The 19,803-nt window shown below is 42.8% G+C and overlaps 1 protein-coding gene across 2 annotated transcripts in view; it reads right to left on the minus strand.

The window, feature by feature from the left end:
- Nucleotides 1–19,803, minus strand: part of STEAP2 (STEAP2 metalloreductase) — a 224,168-nt gene that overhangs the window by 145,496 nt on the left and 58,869 nt on the right. For both annotated transcript variants that reach the window (XM_085631358.1, XM_085631359.1), the window contains exon 3: nucleotides 7,669–8,196. In XM_085631358.1, the coding sequence (XP_085487484.1) occupies nucleotides 7,669–8,196 (528 nt within the window). The remainder of the gene's footprint in view (nucleotides 1–7,668; nucleotides 8,197–19,803) is intronic.

Below are 19,803 nucleotides of genomic sequence, written 5' to 3' on the forward strand. Positions count from 1 at the left end.
ATGCTTTATTTCTCTTCATGTGCTATCTGGAAATTTACATTGCTTGACAAGAGAATATCTGTTCATGCTTAGTGATGAACTGTTAGACATGTAGTAGCGGACGCTGGCTTAGAGGTCCTTTCATAAATGCTTAGCTCCCAAAGAATCTCCCACCTTGGAATGGCTAACGAATCACTCTTACACAGCAGTAATAAGAGTTTCAAATTCAGGATTCCTATTTTCAGCACTCAGAAGAAGGCGACAATTCACAGAAAGAAGCAAAAATGCACCGTTTAAAGTACTCCTACAGATGGGTGCCGATTTATTACTTTTTGGAATCCACAATAATTTCTAATATCATTACTACATCTGGAAATGTGTGCCAGGAGCACTTTACCAGACGTACTACTAGGAATGTCATAGCACCTGTAGACTGAGGTTCCAATTCCCCAATATGTAATTCTGCATTGCACAGGCTTAACTACTGGGAAAATGGTGCCCAATCAGTAAACAGACATTTAAAAAAAACAAAAAACATTTCTCTCAATGGAGAAAACATTCTATAGAGAAACCCATTTCCTAAATCGCCCTCCAAGCCTGTCCATTTCCAACCTAGTTAGTGAGTTACTAAATTCCTTTGCTGAAGGAAATTTCTGATCATTTTCAGTGTGGGAAAGGGTCAATTCAGAGTTTGTGAATGTCCACACTTTCACAGTCAGGGTGAACTACGCTTCGTTTGGCCAAATTCCCACCTCTTGCATAGAGTTAATACTGAGCATTTCTCAGCATTCATAGCAAAAAAATAAGCAGTAGCAATCCCATTTAATGTTGCCAGGTTTCCTTGTAAGAATTCCTGGTAGGCATAAAGAAAGGTTTTTTCACTGTTGATATTTGTTTAGGGATTAGGGCTGAAAATGACTTGTCCCTATAAAGTCTGAACTGTATTGAAATGCTCAAGTCCAGGTGCCACTGAAAATATTAAAGATCCTCAAGAAAATAATTTTTCTTTGAAAAAAAGTTGCGTAATTTCACAAATACTGCAAAATGCTAAGGTAATAAAGTAGTGTCATACTAGTAGCCCATATTGATGCATATCCTTGGGAGGGACAGACTTGTGAAGCATGTATCTCCATCTACAGATACGGTTATACAAGCTCCTGTCCCTTGGGGTAGTTGGTGTTCTGTCTCCATGGCCTGGAGTTAGTTTTTGCTGGGTATTAATCCTCATAAACAGTGTAGCAAGTCATGTTCCTTTGCTTTTCGGATGAGTACATAAGGATGAAACGCTGTGTCAAAGGCTGTACAAAATTGGCTTTAAGACTTGAGCAAAGACAAACACACAGAGTATGGATTGACATGTTGTGCATTGACCACAATACATTGTGTGCGGACAAATTGAACAGGCCTGCTAGTACTTTGCAACTCCACCTTCAGGTAAAAATAGAACCACGGATGAACTGAGTCCTCCTGTTGCACTTTCCAACTAGACTATGAAGGAGAATCAGACAATTACACACTTTTCCATGACTGGCTCACAAATACTATTCATACAGTCTGGAGCTGGAGCTCAAGTTTCCACCTGTGACTGCAATAAGACTGCCCTGCACAATCCCTTGCATTATAAAACCACTGCCCTTCCAGACACTTTGAAAGTCATTGATTAGTAAGGATATTCTAAGGCACGAAAGCCATTTGTATTGTTTCTGGCATTGATACCTATCAAAAATGTGTTGTTTCTTATTGGTGTGCCTATGCCTTAGTATTTGTGCAGTGCTGGCCCTGCCCCTTAGACAGCCTGAGTGTGCATGGCTTTACGCCTATCTCGTATGCATTTCCTGTGTCCTTGCCGCGCTTTCCCTGGGTTCATATCTCACGGTTTGTGAGAAATCCCTTCACAATGTATACCTAAGATTTCTCTTCTTCACAAGTTGCCTACAGCCACAGTTAACTACTTGGAGGGTGGATCACCACATCAGGACAGGCGGTCCGAGAGTGATGACCATGATACGAGACTCATAAAGTTATCAGTTTTTAGATCTCGCCTAGCGACGCGGCGCCTGCGCTGCTCGCTTTGATGAGATCTATTGTTGTCGACTTAGCTTCCAAAGGGGGACAGGCGATGTGAACGCGCCCGGACAGGCAATGTGCACGTGTACGATCTGTGCTCTCCAAGATCAGCTCCCTTTCAGTGCCTCACGCCTGGACAGGTGATGTGCACGTGTACGATCTATGCTCTCTAAGATCAGCTCCCTTTCAGTGCCTCGCAGCACAGGCCTCTATGCGCTATATGATAACCTTCAGTTCAGTGCCTGAAAGCCTTCACCTCTGTATGCGATATTACCTTGCATGATTTTCACTGCTTTTAACCTTCGAAATCTGTGCGCTCCATAGGATCACATTCTTCGAAGTGCCTTGACAAGCCAGCTTCTGAAAGGTTAGATCACATTAAATCAATTGGATCAAAGCCCCAATGCTCTATATTTAACCATATTAATTTTCGCCGGTAGATGCTCTGTCTGGGTTTGCTATAATCAGGTTACACCAACGACAGTGCCGGCAAGCACCGGCTTCTGTGCGCTTAATTTAATCACTTCTTTTCATCGCTGGATACCCTGCCTCTGTGCGAGCTGACGCACACTCATGCGCCCATGCACACAAGCGCACACAGGTCTCCTTACCTGGTAGCATTGGAGACTCTCAGAGGCGCGAGGGGCACCTGTTCACACAGTGGTGTTACCGGAGAGATGTAACATTCCTAAACAGGCACGGAGACAGGGGCGGGCTAGGTCTCTACGCTTTTCTCCTTCTGTCTCCCTCACTCACCCATTCATCCTCCTGTCTGCTTCAGCTGCCTGCTCTTTAGTATCCCCATGTCATCTCTGTGTCTTCTCTCCCTCTCTAAACCCCTGCTCCCCTTCCCTACATTCCTATGACATGGATGTGTTTCTTCTCTCCCCCTAGACCCTGCCTCCCTTCAAGATGTCTATTTTGTCTCATTCTTCCTTGTGCACTCCTACTTTTCTCACGCACCTGCACTGTCTCTCTCATGCATTCACTCCCTCACTTCTCTCTTCCTCCTCTTTAATCTTGCTCGCATCCTCCTTGTGTCTCTTCTCGGCACCCAGCACTCACTCACTGACTCTCCTCCGCCATCCTGTCTCTCTCGCTTTCTCTCATTCTCGTCTGTTCGTGCAATTTCCTTCTCTTGCTCCAAGACCCAGAGCCACCCCCTTTGCAGCTTCTACCTGTGCTCCAGATGTCTCTCCTTCGTCTCTCTAATTCCTTCCTCCTCCTTCCTCTTTCCCTAATTGGCCGGGCCTCTTTTCCTCTTGTGCATCAAAACACCCTCCTCTCTGCGCCTTTCTCTATCCCAGCCCTTCTGTCTCCCCTGCACACCGATACTTCTCCTGTTCTCCCCCTTGTCCTCCTGTGGCTGGCCCTGCTTTTATTCCCTTCCATCGTCCCTCTTTTAGTTGTCTCATGAGGCACTAATACCCCTGCCAGGCCCCCTGCACAGCTCTGGAGTGCCCACGTGGCTCTGGAGCACACGCGCCGCTGGTCCAAGCTCATCTCCTGGGACGTCACTGTAGGTTTTGATTCCCCCCTCAGCGAGCGGGTCATTTGTGTGTGCCCCTTAAGGACCCTCTACGTTAATTGGCTTCAGACACCACCGCATGCCTTTTGGGGCTGGGGGACACCGAAAATGCCCCCCCCTTTGAGAGAGTACACGTTGTCCTTGTTTGCCATTGTGGGACCGGAGATGATGTCACTGAAGCTTTTAGTGAAGTGCAGCTCTTTACCCGTCTCATTCACTGCGCACCAGCCTTCCCTGGTTAAAAGCTTCTGCCAGCTTTCCACCACCATAACCTTTCACATCCATGTGTGTCAGAGGCGTACCTGTACTGTGTGTGTGGCGGCGGACAAGGGTGGGGCCTGTACGCATGCGTGTCTAGGTGCAGCAGGGAATTTATTTTGGCTTTCCTGCTTCTGAAGGGCAGCAGGAGACAGTAGAAGGCCTTGGATCTTTTTGTTGTGCTCAGGTTCTTTTTTTAACCTGGGAACCTGCAATCGAATATTTCTTCCTTGTCTTCGGTTCCTACTGTAGAGGAAGAAGAAACACGCTGGGAACAGCACCAACACAGGGGCTATTTATCACACGGCAGCTGTGTAAGTCACTACAGTGAGTAACTTGCACTTACTCCCTCATGGTCTCCCACATGAAGAATAATGGAAAGGTTATGCAGCATCCACCATCAAAATGGAGGAGATGGCATCACACTGATCACTCAAGGCTTTTCTTTGATCTGCTCTAGACATCCAGATTTTGAAAGGTCCCATTACCATCCAATCAAGTTTTGAGAAATAAGATTAGCTGAGGATTTTCTTGTTAAAAATAAATCCAACAAGCATTTGCAATACAATAGGTCTCGTATGTACGCGTGTTTGAGCGATTGACATTGCAAATAACAATGCCTTTTATTTTTCTTTTAGTTTTTAAAACATAAATAAAAGGCATTGTCATTTAGAATGCCAATAGTTTAAACTTGCGTAAATGCGAGACCTATTGCATTGCAAATGCTTGTTCTGCTTGCCAGTGTTTACGATCCATCCAGTACCACAGTCCCAATATCAGTACCCAGGTGCCTGTGTCCTAGAACCTCTTTGTCCATTGCCTGTTGTGAATATTGTGTTGCAGCAACCGTTTCCTACTGTTGCAGTACTTGTGTCCTATTGTCTGTGTTCCCCTGCATTTGGACATGAGTCTTTGCCCGAGTGGATGTGTCCCAGTGTTCTTGTCTCAGGAGATTTTGTTCACGTGTCCTTGTCACAGAGTCAGCATCTCAATGTTGGTACCTTACTGACCAAGTTCTATGACTCCGTGACTATGCACAACTGTCTACATTTGTATGTAGTTGTCTTTGTTCCTTTATCCTTTTCCATTTGCCCTTGTGTCCCTGGAAGAATTCAGGTCTATTTCACGAAGTCATGTTCCAGATCTCATGGCCCAATATGTGTCCTTGTATCCATGTCACAGCATTCGTGGCCCAGTACATAACCCACTGTTCTCCCACTGCCCTTGCCCCAATCAGTCTGTGTGTTCGTGTCCTAGAGTTTCTGTCCCAATGTCCGTGTTTCTGTGTGTTTGTTTCAGTGTCTTTGTCCCAGGGTATATTTCAGTGTCCTTGTCATAACATAATCAAGATAAGCAAAGCAATTTTGATACAAATGACCCTCTGTTCTGCACTTTCAAGGCTTTCCTCTCCGACCTAAAGTTCACCCAGTCTTGCAACAAACCCACCCACAACAAGGGTGCCACCCTTGACTTTAAAATCGCCAAAGACAACGTTATACAACTGGATTACATATCACCCTGCGACTGGTCAGACCTCTACCTAATGTCCTTTCACATCTTGCAAAGGGTACTGATCTGACAGGGACAACCCTGTAAAAGCAAACAATGGGCAAGAGATTTAGGGAAGATCTTATCCACATTAGCAATAACCTCCCTCCTCCGCCCCTAATATGACTAACCTTGATGATCTTACCAAACTTTACATCCACTCCATGACGAATGTGCTTGATGAAATCACTCCAAAACAGCTCAAAAGGATTCCCAGCAAACAATCCAATCCCTGGTTTAATTGCCCCCTTAAAAATGAAAGACGAAAACTAAGGGTGGCAGAGAGATCATGGAGAAACTCTACCTCCACAACGAATCTCAAGCAGTTGAGGAAGAAAAGAAGTGCGTATCACAAACACATCCGTTGCACCTAAGCCAATCACTTTAAATCACAACTTGACAATGACAATAACAGACCGAAAAAAGTCTTGAAATCATCAAAAAACAAGCAAACCCCTCAACCAACCAGTTCTCTTCACCTAACTACTCACTTCCCAGTGGTGAGGAGTTCTCTACACCCTTCAGAGACAAAACAAGAAATATTGAGCTATAAGTCCAACTAATCAGAACAAATACACATTTACCAACCCAACCAACTCCCTCTCCATGTTTACCCTTGGTGGGTTTCCTCTCTCATGATACACAGATTACACTCCACAAAATAATGCGGCATGGAATACCTTTTCACTACCAGACGATGACGAACTATCATGACCCCCCAGAAACCTTCAAATCATTTCAGAGATCTGCTGCCCGCCAAGCGCTTCAAAGAGCTTAGATCCTTTGTGCTCCCACTCTGGTCTAAGATTGTCCACAAATCTCTCCTGCAGGGCCTGATTTCCGACTGCCTCAAAATAGGACAAGTCACCCCCATCCTAAAGAAGCCTAATGCAGTATTATCTGATCCTAACAACTTTCGGCCACTCTTTAATAGAATGACCGTAGAAAAATTTAGAAAAGTTACTTGAAAAATGCGTTCATAAACAACTCTAATCACACAGAACAGTTTTAATTCATGGACCAATTCAAATCGGGTTTCAGATCCGGACACAGTACGGAAACTGCTTAACACACATCGTCGATGACGCCTTGAGATTACTTGAACAGAACGAGCTCTGCATTCTTATACTTCTCGATCTGTCATCAGCATTCGACACGGTCAAACATAACAACTTAATTTATCTCCTCAAAAAAAGGATAGGGCTATCCGGCCCAGTTTTAACTTGGTCTGACTCATTCCTTCACAACAGAACACAAATAATCAAAATCAACCACTCTCTATCTAACAGTACACCGGTATCAATCGGAGTCCCCCAAGGATCCACACTCTCACCCATGCTATTTTAACTACTTATGGAAACAGTCACCGAATTTCTGAACTGCGCAAACACACAATATCACATGTACGCAGACGACACTCAATTAATTATAATTAAAAATCTCGTCACAGGATTACATCAAAACTCTTAATTCTGCTCTTCTAAAAAAACAACATTGGCTAACTCATTATCACCTTATGCTAAATGCGATGAAGACGGAATTCCTCCTGATTGGTCCCCAAAATCACTTTGCCCCCATTCAAGACTGGCTTAAACTACTAATAGCACTCAACTGTGCTCCTCATGTTGTGGATTTCGCTAAATCATTAGGCATAACCCTGGACAAACACCTGAATAAGCAAAATCACATCAGTGCAACCACCAGAGGAGCCAATTAACAACTCAACACATTAAGGAAACTCAAACTTGTCCGGCCAACGGATGACATGCATTTAGCAGTACGATCCCTAGTATTCTCCTGCCAGGACTACAGAATTGCAACCTTGGTAGGACTACCTAAAGCCGGACTGGCTCCCCTTAGAGCTACATTGAACTCAGCGGCCAGACTCATCGCGGGATCACGAAAATGAGATCACATCACACCGGATCTAACTCAAGTTAATTGGCTCACTCTTGAAGCAAAGATCCAGTTCCAGATAGCCTGCCTGCAACTATAGACTTGAAGTCACTAAACCTAACTTTTAGATCATGCTTTACAGCTTGGATCTACCTCTTAACCATGTTTTGCTTTGTTTCCTCATATCTATGATAATCACCCTATGTCTGCTTAACTTCTTTTATGGTTTGCTTCCATGTACAGCGCTCTGATACTCTGTCGCTTCATGTCCATGCTATATAAAACCTTTCAAATAAATAAATAAAATATTGAACCACACTAACAACTGTAAATGTTCTCTAAATGATAATGACCAAATACATGTTAACTAAATGAGGAAAGAGACATCTTACCTGTTGATAAGCCATATTGAGGAATAAGTATCTCTCAGACCTCCTCATTGGTAAACAAAGGCTGTAAACAACATGGACCACAGCAAAAAAGAAACTAAGTAATCCAAGCTGTTTCCGACACTGTAACCAGTTTTCCAGCCAAGGAGGGAACCGTCTATATTTCGTGTGATGGAGGAGCTGGTAGGCAGCTGCTAATAATCCTGCCAGGTACACCAAGGAAAGAAGGGTGATAGCAACAATTGGCAAAGTCTTGTTCACAATCTCAATAGGAATTTTGTAGAAGTCGCTCTGCTGGTTTCTCACATAGGGATGAATGACATCTCGGATGAAAGAATAAATGAAGAAAAAAGTAGCAAGACTCACAGCCACTACCACTGGCCCTTTCCACAGGGTGAAGAGCCTCAGGGGTACATTTTCTATGTCTTTTGCAGAAGATAATGTCCCCAGATCTATGGGGATAAAGTTCAGTTGGCGTGCTAACTCGATAACCTGATGGCGAGCTTGTTGATCATTGCTGCAAATATACACCTGTTTAAAAAAACAGAAATGTGTCACTACTAGAACTCACAACGTAATTTGGAACAGCTCAGAGTTAGAAGGATCTACAGATTAAAATATTTAAAGTAGCATGTAAACTTTAATAACTGCTCCATGCAAAAGGAACATACTGGAACACTCATCTTTACCAAATGCAATTCAGTACATTGAGAGCATTACAGATCATAAATTAATTAATAAAAATATTGATACAGAGACAAACAAAACAGAGCATGAAAAGGTAGCACATTTCTGTATGAAATATGGTGCGAGTCTCTCGCCTTGGATAATTCATACCCAGGAAAAATCAGTCAGGTCAACAATTTTAGATTTTTTAAAGTTAATTTTGTAATTGTGTGATGTCAGTATTGTCACAATCCAGTCCACTCTGGTCAGGTGTGTTTTCAAGTCAACATCTGTGAGGTAAAGTTTGTTGATGTAAGATCGTGCTTCTGGAACTGGTAGTAAGACCTCAATAATATGTGCCGATAACAAACCAGGGCTATTCTTATACCCCATGGGTTATCTCTTAAAGGAATATTGAATTCTATTGAAGATCAAGGCAGTTAGATATTCTTTTTAAGGCACTATGTTTTGACTAAAAAATCCATTGGAAATGTCCAGGGTTGTTCTATATTTTTTCATATCAGGTTTGTCATTAAACCCCTGCTGTGAGCACTTTCAACTCTGTATGACTGTGTTTGGGAGTTCCGATTTCCATAGTCTAAAACTATTCTATATGATCAGTCTGGCATTTGAGTGGGAAAAAAGAGGATTATTCATTGATGAATTACAAGGCACTATAATATCTTGATATTGTAGGCGATTTAATATTGCTTGCAATATGGCTTCATAGGATATAGACCCTACATTTGGGGCTCACTGGGTTATGTTATGTTATGTTATGTTAGGCAAACTTATATAGCGCACAGCTACCCTAGGGTGTCCCGGCGCTTGCTGTAAAGCTCCCAACACTTAGCACACGGAAGAATCAGAACAACCACGTTTTGAGAGCTTTCCTAAAGGAAAGCAGATCGTTAGAGTTCCTCAAGGCAAAAGGCAATTCATTCCAGGCCCTGGCTGCACCCGCCACAAAGCTTCTCCCTCCCCATTTAGCTTTCCGTATACGTGGTAGAATGATAAGTTTAGCTCCGAGGGAGCGCAGAGTTCTGGCCGGCACATACCAGCAAAATTGTTGTCTCATGTAAAGAGAGCCTGTCTTCTGCAAGGCGCGAAAAACAAAACATAAGGCCTTGAAAAGGATTCTTTTTTTTACCGGCAGCCAGTGAAATTTTCTTATTGCGCCCGAGATTGGGGTAGATCTCGATGTGCCCGTAAGCAGCCTGGCTGCAGAATTTTGAAGCATCTGGAGTTTACAAAGATTGCCCTCCTGCATGTTCAAATAAAGACCATTGCAGTAGTCCAGGCGAGACATGATCAATGCTGTAACCACTGTAAGTTTATATTCAGCAGGCAGGAGCGGGAGCACTTTCCTCAAGTTCTTGAGAACGAACGAGGTGGTAGAGACAACCGCGTTCACCTGTGCCTTCATGGAGAGGCAGTCATCCAACACTACCCCCAGATTTTTTACTTTCTGGGAGGGGACTGGGAGGGAACCCATGGCCTCAGGCCACCAACTAGGAGTCCACATATTGGCATTGTTGCCGATTAACATCACCTCGGTTTTACTTGCGTTTAGTTTGAGGCAGTTTTGAGACATCCAGTCTCCAACTGCCCCCATGCAATCATGTAGTCTCTCCCCTGACACCCTCTCCTGACCTGGTAACATAGATATTACAATCTGAGTATCGTCGGCATAAGATGTAAGACAGAAGCCAAACGATTCAATCAACGGGGCCAGAGGGGCAACATACACGTTAAAAAGCGTAGGGCTGAGGGAAGAGCCTTATGGGACTCCACAAGGAAGAGAGAAAGGGTTCGAGACGAAGTCACCCAACGCCACTGACTGTCGTCTTTCAGAGAGGAAGGACTTTAGAAGAGACCAAGCTTTATTCCGTATACCACTGGCCAATAGCCGGTCCATTAGAACACCATGATGGACCATATCGAAGGCCGCGGAAAGGTCCAGCAGGATCAACACTGCCTTACCACCTTGGTCCAACCCTCTCCTGATCTCATCTGTAGATTTCAGAAGAGCGGCCTCGGTACTGTGTCCTTCTCTAAAGCCAAACTGGGTGGGGTCCAGGGCATTGGTATCACGCAAGAAGATACTTAACTTAGTGTTCAAATATCTTTCTACCAATTTAGCCGGTAGGGGAAGGCGCGAAATAGGACGAAAATTATTAGGGTCGTTCATGTCCAGATTAGGTTTTTTCAGTAGAGGAAGTACTGAAGCTACCTTCCAACATTTTGGGAACTGTCCCCGAGAAAACATAGCGTTGTAAAGCGCCGTCAAAGTTGAAGCTATGGGTTCGGGTGCCAACTTTGCAACTGCCACTGGGCATGGATCAATGGGTGATCCAGATTTTGCCGTTAGCAAAAAGTTGAGCGTCTCTTGATATGTTATGGGCGGAAAGATATCTAGGGAGGGTTTTAAATCAGGACAGTCGGTGAGGCCTAGATTGACACTAACCGGATTTTTGAAAGTGTTGAAGATCGCTGCCACTTTAGATTGATTGATTGGGTAAGGGAATAACATGCGGAATACAGTGCTTATCTCACCAAGCTTAGTTTCTGTATAAGGTTGAGGTTTATTTTACAGCCTACTCTCTTGCATAAATTTCCCCGATATCCTCAGGTACTACGGAGTAAGACTACACATATCACTTCCTCTTATTGGGGTACTTCCCTAATGAAGACCGGGGGTCAAATGAGCTCTGCTAGATCATTATCATAGGCTTCAGATAAACGAGGCCAGAACACTACTTTAATTGTGCTGAGTATATCCCCACAATATGCATATCTAAACTATAAACCCTATTTGGAGAATTTAAGTGTTTATATGTAGTCTCAACCTGCATTGGTTCATCAGTTGGCCTCGCCCCCAGAAACTCCTGGAGAGTCTGGTGAACTATGGTCACCTGCTGCACTGTCTAGCAGTGCCCTTGCCAAAATCCTATTCCTCAGACGTAGCCGTAGCTGGCTAGGCATGCTTCTTAGAGAGTCCTGCCACTTTCTTTTTTTTAAATAAATCTTAGGGTTAGAATCGTTCTTTTCTCTTGTTACACTAACCTCAGTACTTGTGCTAATTTACCTTTTTGCTTGCTGTATTTGTCTCTTCTTCGGTACTCTGTCTGACTCCCTCTCTTTGTCCTTTTATTATCAGAGTTCTGAAAAGACTGGGAATAGCAGCTATCAGAATATTAATGCCATTCTGATGTTTTCATTTTATTGCGGTTCTTCAAATTGAAATCAATCTGGCTGGATGCCTGGGCTACCGGATACCCAGTCAGTTTTTTTCTCTCTCCTACTGTTTTATTTTACCTTTAGTTGCAGGTTTTATCTAGCAGGACCCATAATATCGCAGTTTGGTTTGAGACATGCTTTAATGGCTCATCAAGACCCACAGATGTATAAAGATCAGATAATGTAGATAATTCAGATATTGTTGATAATTCTCATTCATGATTCCCATTCACGATTCTGACCAGCTGAGCAGAAACTGCTGCAAGCCTCTCGCCCAGGGCCTATGCCAGGTCTGGTGGCTCAGTGGACCAATACGTCCAATGCACGGCTCTGTGTTTGACCTCATGGTCGCCGGTTCAAATCCCAGCAGGTCACCCCAGACTTTCATCCACCTGAGATCTATAAAATGAGTACCATTAATTTGGGTAACAATAAACATCTGTTAATCAGTGCCGAGATGCCTATGGGTGAACATGCGCTTCACAAATACACGTTGTGTTATAGCCAGAGCAGACACAAATGTTACGTAAGATGATTGAACAAATTGTATTAAAGTTTATATTAATTTCATACCCAAGTCCAGGGCCGGTGCAACCCCCTGCTCATTTTGCACTTATTTTATTACTTCTGGAAGAACCTCTAGGGTAACCTGCGTGTTAGTGTAGATACTCACAAATATACTTCCCCAGGTGCTGCACTCCTCTTCAGGTAGCACCATCCCAAGGGGAAGACATAGTCAGAATTCTATGCTTGTCTTGTGTGCTGTCTGAGGGTAAACCGCTTCCAACTGTTTGGTTTGGGAGCAATTGAGAAGGCTATTTAGTCATGCTTCGTGCAACTACATGACCATACAGACACGACAAGGTAATCGCTGCTTTCACTCCTGGAAACATTATCAAGAAATTGGAAATGAAGACATCGTACAGATTGCCAATCGTCAAGAGACATTTTTAAATAAGTCTACTCCCCATTTTAGCATGAAATGTACTAATTTTTCAAGGTCTATGTTGCCTGTGGCTTTGTGAATCTTTTAGAGACTAATTTTCAAGGTTTGAAAGGTGCGTGGGCTCTCAAGCCATATTTTAATTCTAGGGACAAAAGATGGAATGGCTCAGCTTTTAATATGTGTGGAAGGACTCAGATTCAGGCAAATATAGGTCTTGTTTACATTGTACAAAAGTCATGGCTGCAACAGGATTGTGTGTAGCTGCATACTGGAATAAGGTCTCTGTTTTAGATATAGGTTCAAGGGGAGGTGACATTTTATGAGTTTTAACCACAATATCCAAATACACTGTGGAATACAGTTGTATTGTGCCATGCCATTTATGCAGCCATGGTAATAAGACTTAAAAGCACAGACATCCGGTTTTTCTCAAGCACCAGCCAGATTTTGTTATGATCACCTATCATCCATTGTCTTATGGTTTGAGGTTGTGCAGTATAACAGCATATTTGTATGTGCAGTGCTGCCAGATACCCTGTTCCAGACAAACTAGCTTGTGAACACTCTGAACGACCTTCGGGTGCTTGTTGGCCCAAATTAATTTAGAAAAATGTGTCTCCATCCATCTGCTACATAGTCGAGGATAGCTACTGCAGTAGTATCGACTGCCGACATACAAAAATTTAAATTGAGAATAATGTATTCTGTCAAGCCAAGTGATTTCCAATCTCCCACACCAGTGCCGATTGTTCTGGTACATTTCAAGCAGACATGGAATGTTAGGCTTCCAAAGAGGCATTTACCTGCTGAAGTCATGACTAAGTGACTCATTCTATCCATCGTCATTTAAAACCACAAGCAAGCACGCTCCCATATATTATAAGACAGAAATATTGAGTGCAGTGTATTCACCAAATTGACTTTGAATGCCAGTATCAATTAAAAGTTTTGAATTCCTAACTTGTTGAGGAAATATTGTTGCATTATCCCTCGTCAACTAAAGGATGCCATCTGTAAACGGCACCCATTCTACCTGTCCACTGGAGTCAGCAAAGTTTCGAATTCCAGAGCGCTGTCAAATTTTGACAACTTTTTTCTTGGAAATGAAGATATTCTGGTGTGATGCCCACCCGTACCAATCCAGCTCTCCATCCACCTCTGTGTAGATAGGTCCCGCCTCCTTGCAGCGCATCAAAATCCTAATAGCTTGAATGCCTTAGGAGATGTGCTGCTTTCTTAAAATAACCCATGGACTCCAGGAGCTGTATAGACAATATTGAAGTCAAGTTTAGCCCAGCTTCCGAAAGGCCTCTGACTAATTTCCTTTCATCACGCATGACATCGGCCACAAGCTAGTATGCTTTCTCACTGGACTTCAGTGGATAAAGTGGGAGCATTCTGACGCTTACAAACCATACAGTTGTGAACTAGAGAATATACAATAAGAATCGAATGCAGTCGTCTTTGGTAATCAAATAACCAATTAACCATTGGCTATGCATGAAAAATACAAGTATTCCTAATGACAGAACAGTCAGAAGACATGAGAAAGAGAGGTTTATCTGAAGAAGGGAATATTTACAGATGGCAAAAGTGCGATTCTCAGTGAAACGCTATTTCCATTCCATATGTAGAACCCTAAAGTACCATCAAAGTATGACTAGCATAAAACGTAAAGTGAAGACACTTAACAATGGGAACTTGTGCATTAGTTTATTTTGGTATCTCTAGAGCAGGAACCTAGCTAGAGGGACACAGAGGTCTGGATTCATGATGGTTGATGTCAGCAAGATGTCAACAAGTCCAAAACTCTGGATAATATATTAAGATTCACAGGTATTCAGATTTAACAAGTTGAAAGCAACATACTGAGAAATGTTAGGCAACAAGAATTAAAAAGCAGTGGTCATGAGTGGAACAGAACGACTGTAGCATATGATTAATTCATCTATGCAAATGTTAAAATGAATTACAAATCGTACCAAATTCGTTATTCTGCAGCTATACACATTAAACCCTAGACTGGAGATCTAATTGTTAAAACATGACAATTAATTAAAAGGAGGATATTGCTGGAAACGAGTATACTTTTGTTTTTTATAATTGTCAGATATATCAGAAAAAGTCAAATTACACCGAACAGAACACGAAATAATAACGGGGTGCGGAGTCTGACTAAACATTTGACAAACGACAGAGTTAGGTCATAGCCTACTGGTGTGGTCATAAGTGGCAGGCGGCTTTTGATTACGCTGTTTCTGCGGGCAGTCAGTGGCGATCCCATTTGTACCCGTGGTTTTCACTGAACGATACACGGATTTCACAGCTAGACATTTGCAGCCTGAGTATGTGGGTGTTCAGCTGAGGTACATTTTTCTGAACAGAAGGGGATCTTCACGCAAAGTCACTGTCAAGGGCTACGTTTTTTTGCTAGTTGAAACCAGCACTGCCAACAAACGAGGCTCCCAGCTTGTGTAGTCAACTGAAGCACAGTAACCATGGCAGCTAATGGAATTGGATAACCATGGCAGCTAATGGAATTGGATATTGCATCTGGGTATTTAACACAGAAAGCACAATTATATGAATTAAAGACAAATAAAAATGAAAAAGGGAATTTAAGCTTGAGCGAAGAAAAAACCCACTTAAGTTCAACATAAAACGGTGAAGTATTCATAAAACTTTCTGTGATATACTGTTCCTACCCAGGACTTCTGCTACTTCGAAGCTATACAAAGCGCACTCGCTACTACTGCATAATGCTACTCGTTCTACCTACCTTGGAAGTATGGGAAGATGTCGTACGGACCTTACGGGAAAAATCTGAATTTGGCTCTGCCTTTTGAATGTGGAATAATCCTCGTTTACTAAACAACTGTACAGTCTTTACAAAAAATAAATATATTAACTGATCTAAAATGTGCGCAAATTCGCTTACAATGCTCACAACAATCCGCATACATTGCTATAAAATTATTTGCATCTGTTTAGATTGTTGAAACGTAGCTTAGTGACACGAGTTTCTTATCTATTATCTCATCCAGTATTTAGAGACAAATGAGACGGACAGACATGAAATATTAGAGTAATCAATCATATACTCCATCAATCAAGAATCCAATAAAAAAAATTCTAGAAGAAGCAAGTCTGCACTACAGAGTTGATGGATCCCACCGCAGAACTTCTGTTTCTTAGCCAGGTAGTGAGACAGATTTAAACGGATGAGTGTATGACCTATGAAAGCCAGTTTAAGATTGGATCATCTCACATTTGGCAGCCAGCTTAATATGGGGTTGATGTGATTAAAGAAGTCGACACCTGGGATAAAAACGAGCTGTAGCCAAGTATATATTAGTTGGAGAATGCGTGAGGTGTCTAGATACTGTATAGATCAAAATAGTGAGCTACCTACATAATGCATTCCTTAAAAAGGCATCACAAGTTTCATCTAGGGAAAGGAAATATTGAACTATGGCATTTATAACCACACACCAGCTATATATTTAGTTCGCAAGTCAGTACTACTATATTTATATTTTCAGCAATGAATACATTTTTAGAAAACTCTGCAGCCAATCAACTTTCTGCTGTTTTGAAAACCACAACATCTTAGATGATGGCCAGATGGATTTTCATCATGGGTATAGTATTGAGACATCTAAGATAGCTGTTATCTACAACATTTGCCCATCTGCTGATTCTGAATGCATCAGTGCCCCAATTTGCACTTTCTCCTTATTTATTCCAATATTTATGATGATAATAAATGTTTATTGTTTAGTTAGTTAAAACCTTAATTTAGCACATGAGTAAAAGTAAGCAATAAAATGTCTTCATTTTTAAAAACTTACAAGCTTTACATTCTTAATTTGATAATAAATGGTGGTCATATGCTCCTAGTGGGGTTCGTAGAGTGCGGTAAGCACTTACTAAATCATAAAGTTTCAGCGATCTACCAATCAGTTAAGAGATACGTTTCAGGCCTAATTGTAAAGTTACAAGCATTCTCCACTTAAGTATCATGGACAATAAAGTTTCTTAGCATATCATAGATTTCTCTGTCTGCTTTGCAGCTAGTGTTTCGGTTTTCAGTGCCAGCACATGGCGGTTGAGAAATTTTATCAGTTGGCAGTTCATTTGAGGATCTGACAGGTCTAGCCCTGCTATTATGGCCGCTCTGCATGTCCTTATTCTTCTGGTGTTTAGCGCTTTTCTTAATAAAGTGGCTTGCGCTGTGCAAAGTTTGGGACGTGCAAATTATATGAATAAAGTCCTCTTTGTTACTGCCGCAGAGTCAGCATAGTGACGGCCCTTTGTGGACCCAGGTTGGCTGGTCTGCAATCGAAGGTAGTTTTCCGAAGGGAAGAGCCATCAGTTGTCTTTTTCGGTAGATCAAAAATGTAATACTTGGATAAGGTGCCGGTGCAAGAATCTTATAATTTTTTAATCACCATCCAGGTGTGCATTCTCTCAGTGCAGATACTTTTATCGACTAGCAAGGAGTGAAATTTAGCAGTTTTGTTTATTACTTGCTTGAAGGTTGAATAAGTCAAGTTTTTGCTCCAAAGCTCGCCTGTACAAGTTGTTGTTAGGGCTTTTTGGAGGTATTGATAGTATGGTGATTTTTTGTCATTGTCTAGTAGCGCCCAGAGAGCTTTGTTCAGTGTGGAGTTAGCTGTAATCTGTTTCAGTCCATACCAAAGCTTTATTGTTGCATACATCCTCCCTATTGTTTCGTTTATTAGACCAAATTCAAGTCTCACCTGTGCTGGTAAAAGCAGACTGATGTATCTGAAAACCCTTTTCAGGTCTCGCTGGCGTTGCAGCGCGAAGCGCTGCCGCCAACGAGACTATTGTTGCCGTGCTTACTCCCAAGGGAGACAGACCTGGGCACGAGCCGATTCTGGTCTGGGCACGAGCTGATTCTGGTCTGTGAACGCGCTTCACAGTGGAACAGCTTGTGCGCGTTAATTCCAGTTGAGTGCTCGTCTCCGGAAGACGTGCTGCGCAGATTCTGGTCTGGGCACGAGCCGATTCTGGTCAGTGAACGCGCTTCACAGTGGAACAGCTTGTGCGCATTAATTCCAGGTGAGTGCTCGTCTCCGGAAGATGTGCTGCGCATTAATTATAGTTGAGTGCTCCAGCAGCCTGGGGCGCCTGTCGACATGCTGTGCTAATGATTACTGTGGGGTCTCATGCTGTGATAATTCTCACTTTCTGTGTTGTGATCGGGAGCAGGCGTATTACTGGTGCCAGCGCCACGCCTTCATTAGTCATAAAAGCTGCATGGCAAGCGATAATTAGGGCGGCATGTTTTAGGACAGGTTTAGCAATTACTTTGTTTACTTAGTGCTATTAGTGATATCTTTCGTGCATCCAATGCTCTATTTAAACGTGCAGCACAGAACATTTTCAAAGAAGGCGAATCAGCGACATTCATTGGAGACACAACCTATTTGAAGACGCTTGTTTTCCTGGGGTAAGTTCTGTGAACTGTTTAGTTTGTTTACTTTATTATAGTATAACTGGCAGGGTTGGCTAAATTATGCGAGAAAAGGAAAAATATGCAGGAGATGATGGTATGAGGCAAGTGTGGCAAATGTATAATTATGCGTACACCATATAAAAGCAAGTTGCAAAATGTCCGGTATTGGGCGGATGGGTTCACTGTGCTGTTGCGTCGCCTGTAGGTGTGGTTATGAGTGCATGTGACTAGCTGGCGACATGTCCTTGTACAGTTACTTGCCTTTGCACTGTGTTTTTTTTTTGCATATATATATAGCACGAACTCGACCCGAAGTTTATTGGAGCGCTTTACACGAGCACCGTATTTACATTACACATTCAGGCACGGGGAGATTAAGTGATTTGCCCAGAATCACAGGATGTTGATGCGACCTCGGGGCTCAAACTCTGGTTTCCAGCACCAAAGTCGGCAGTTTAGCCGACGGACCACATCCTCGCCCTTGCCCTGCTGATTTTCAGGGACGGGTGCTCTGTCATCACAAGGGTCGGGCGAACTATGACTCCGCTGCCTGACTTGGAACAGATCTGTTAGGTGTTTGTATTTATTTTTTTGTTTCTTTTATTTAGCGCAAACTCAATCCGTAGGTATTGGAGCACTTTACATGTATACCACATCCATTATAGAAGGACACATTCATGTTTGGTAGGTACGTGGATATTAAGTTATTCATAACCGGCGGATCCAAGGCTGGTCTCTCTACCTCTGTGACTCCGGTTGCTGCTCGCGCCTCGTGTATAGCTGGTTTTCCTAGTTATCTGGCGAATACAAAAGCGGGCTTTGCTGTATTTCTGTTTAAAGGCTACACATAAGGGGCTCAACTGATCGAATTGTAACCAGCTGTCCAACACAATACCGGCAGAAGGGCTCAGTGAGACGTACAGTTGTAAGGGGCAGAGGTTACACTCCCGGCAAGTCTGCCTCAGCCTTCATTCTTCCGAGGTGGATCAATTGAATACCATTAATTGGGTAGTAGTTATATCGGTTAACCGAGCGTAGAAATGGAGCAAATTTATTACGGAGGGCTATTTGAAAAGTATAATTTTTTTCCAATGTGCCAGATGAATTTGTCTTTATGTTCTTGGGACTTTTAAGAATCTGTAGTGTGTACATCAGGCGGGTCATGTGTCTTTGGAAAACTAGCACCTTTTTGTGATATTGTAGTTGCATGATAGTTTCACATTATAATAGTGGGGGCTCGGATGTCAAACCTCCTTTCCGGGTGTTGGTCCTTGCCAGCAGTCATCACCTACTGCCAAAGACCTGCTTTTTAAAATGTATATCACCTGTCCACCTCCTTCCCCTTCCGGTACCCCCCTCACTAGTGCCCTCCCTCCCTTTCATTTTCACCCTTCCAGCCTCTCTTCCCACGTTCTCTCTCGGTCCACCATTTCTCTCCATGCCCCCATTTCTCTCTCCCTGTACCCCCCTTACTCTCCATCCCATTTTCCCGTGACCCATAGCTTTGGCTGCAGGTGAGTTGGCACAACTCCTGTGAGAGAAGTGTCTCTAGATTAGGTGGCACGTGCCCCTGCTGGGACCATGGTCAGGCGTTTGTCTGTTACACAGAAAACCACGTCTCCGTTAAACTGCAGTTTGAGAGTATTTTTGGTTATTGTGTTTATTTACTGTACCAAATGAATCATGGTGGAACCGGGAATCTTATGCCAGAGCATCCCAGGAATCCAAAAAGTAAAACTGAAAAAACACATTTTGGAGAAAAATCATGTGATGTTGCAAAAATCGCTTCATCTCTTAGTGG

The sequence above is a fragment of the Triturus cristatus genome, chromosome 10 (genome assembly GCF_964204655.1).
Source record: "Triturus cristatus chromosome 10, aTriCri1.1, whole genome shotgun sequence".
Taxonomy (NCBI): Eukaryota; Metazoa; Chordata; class Amphibia; order Caudata; family Salamandridae; genus Triturus; species Triturus cristatus.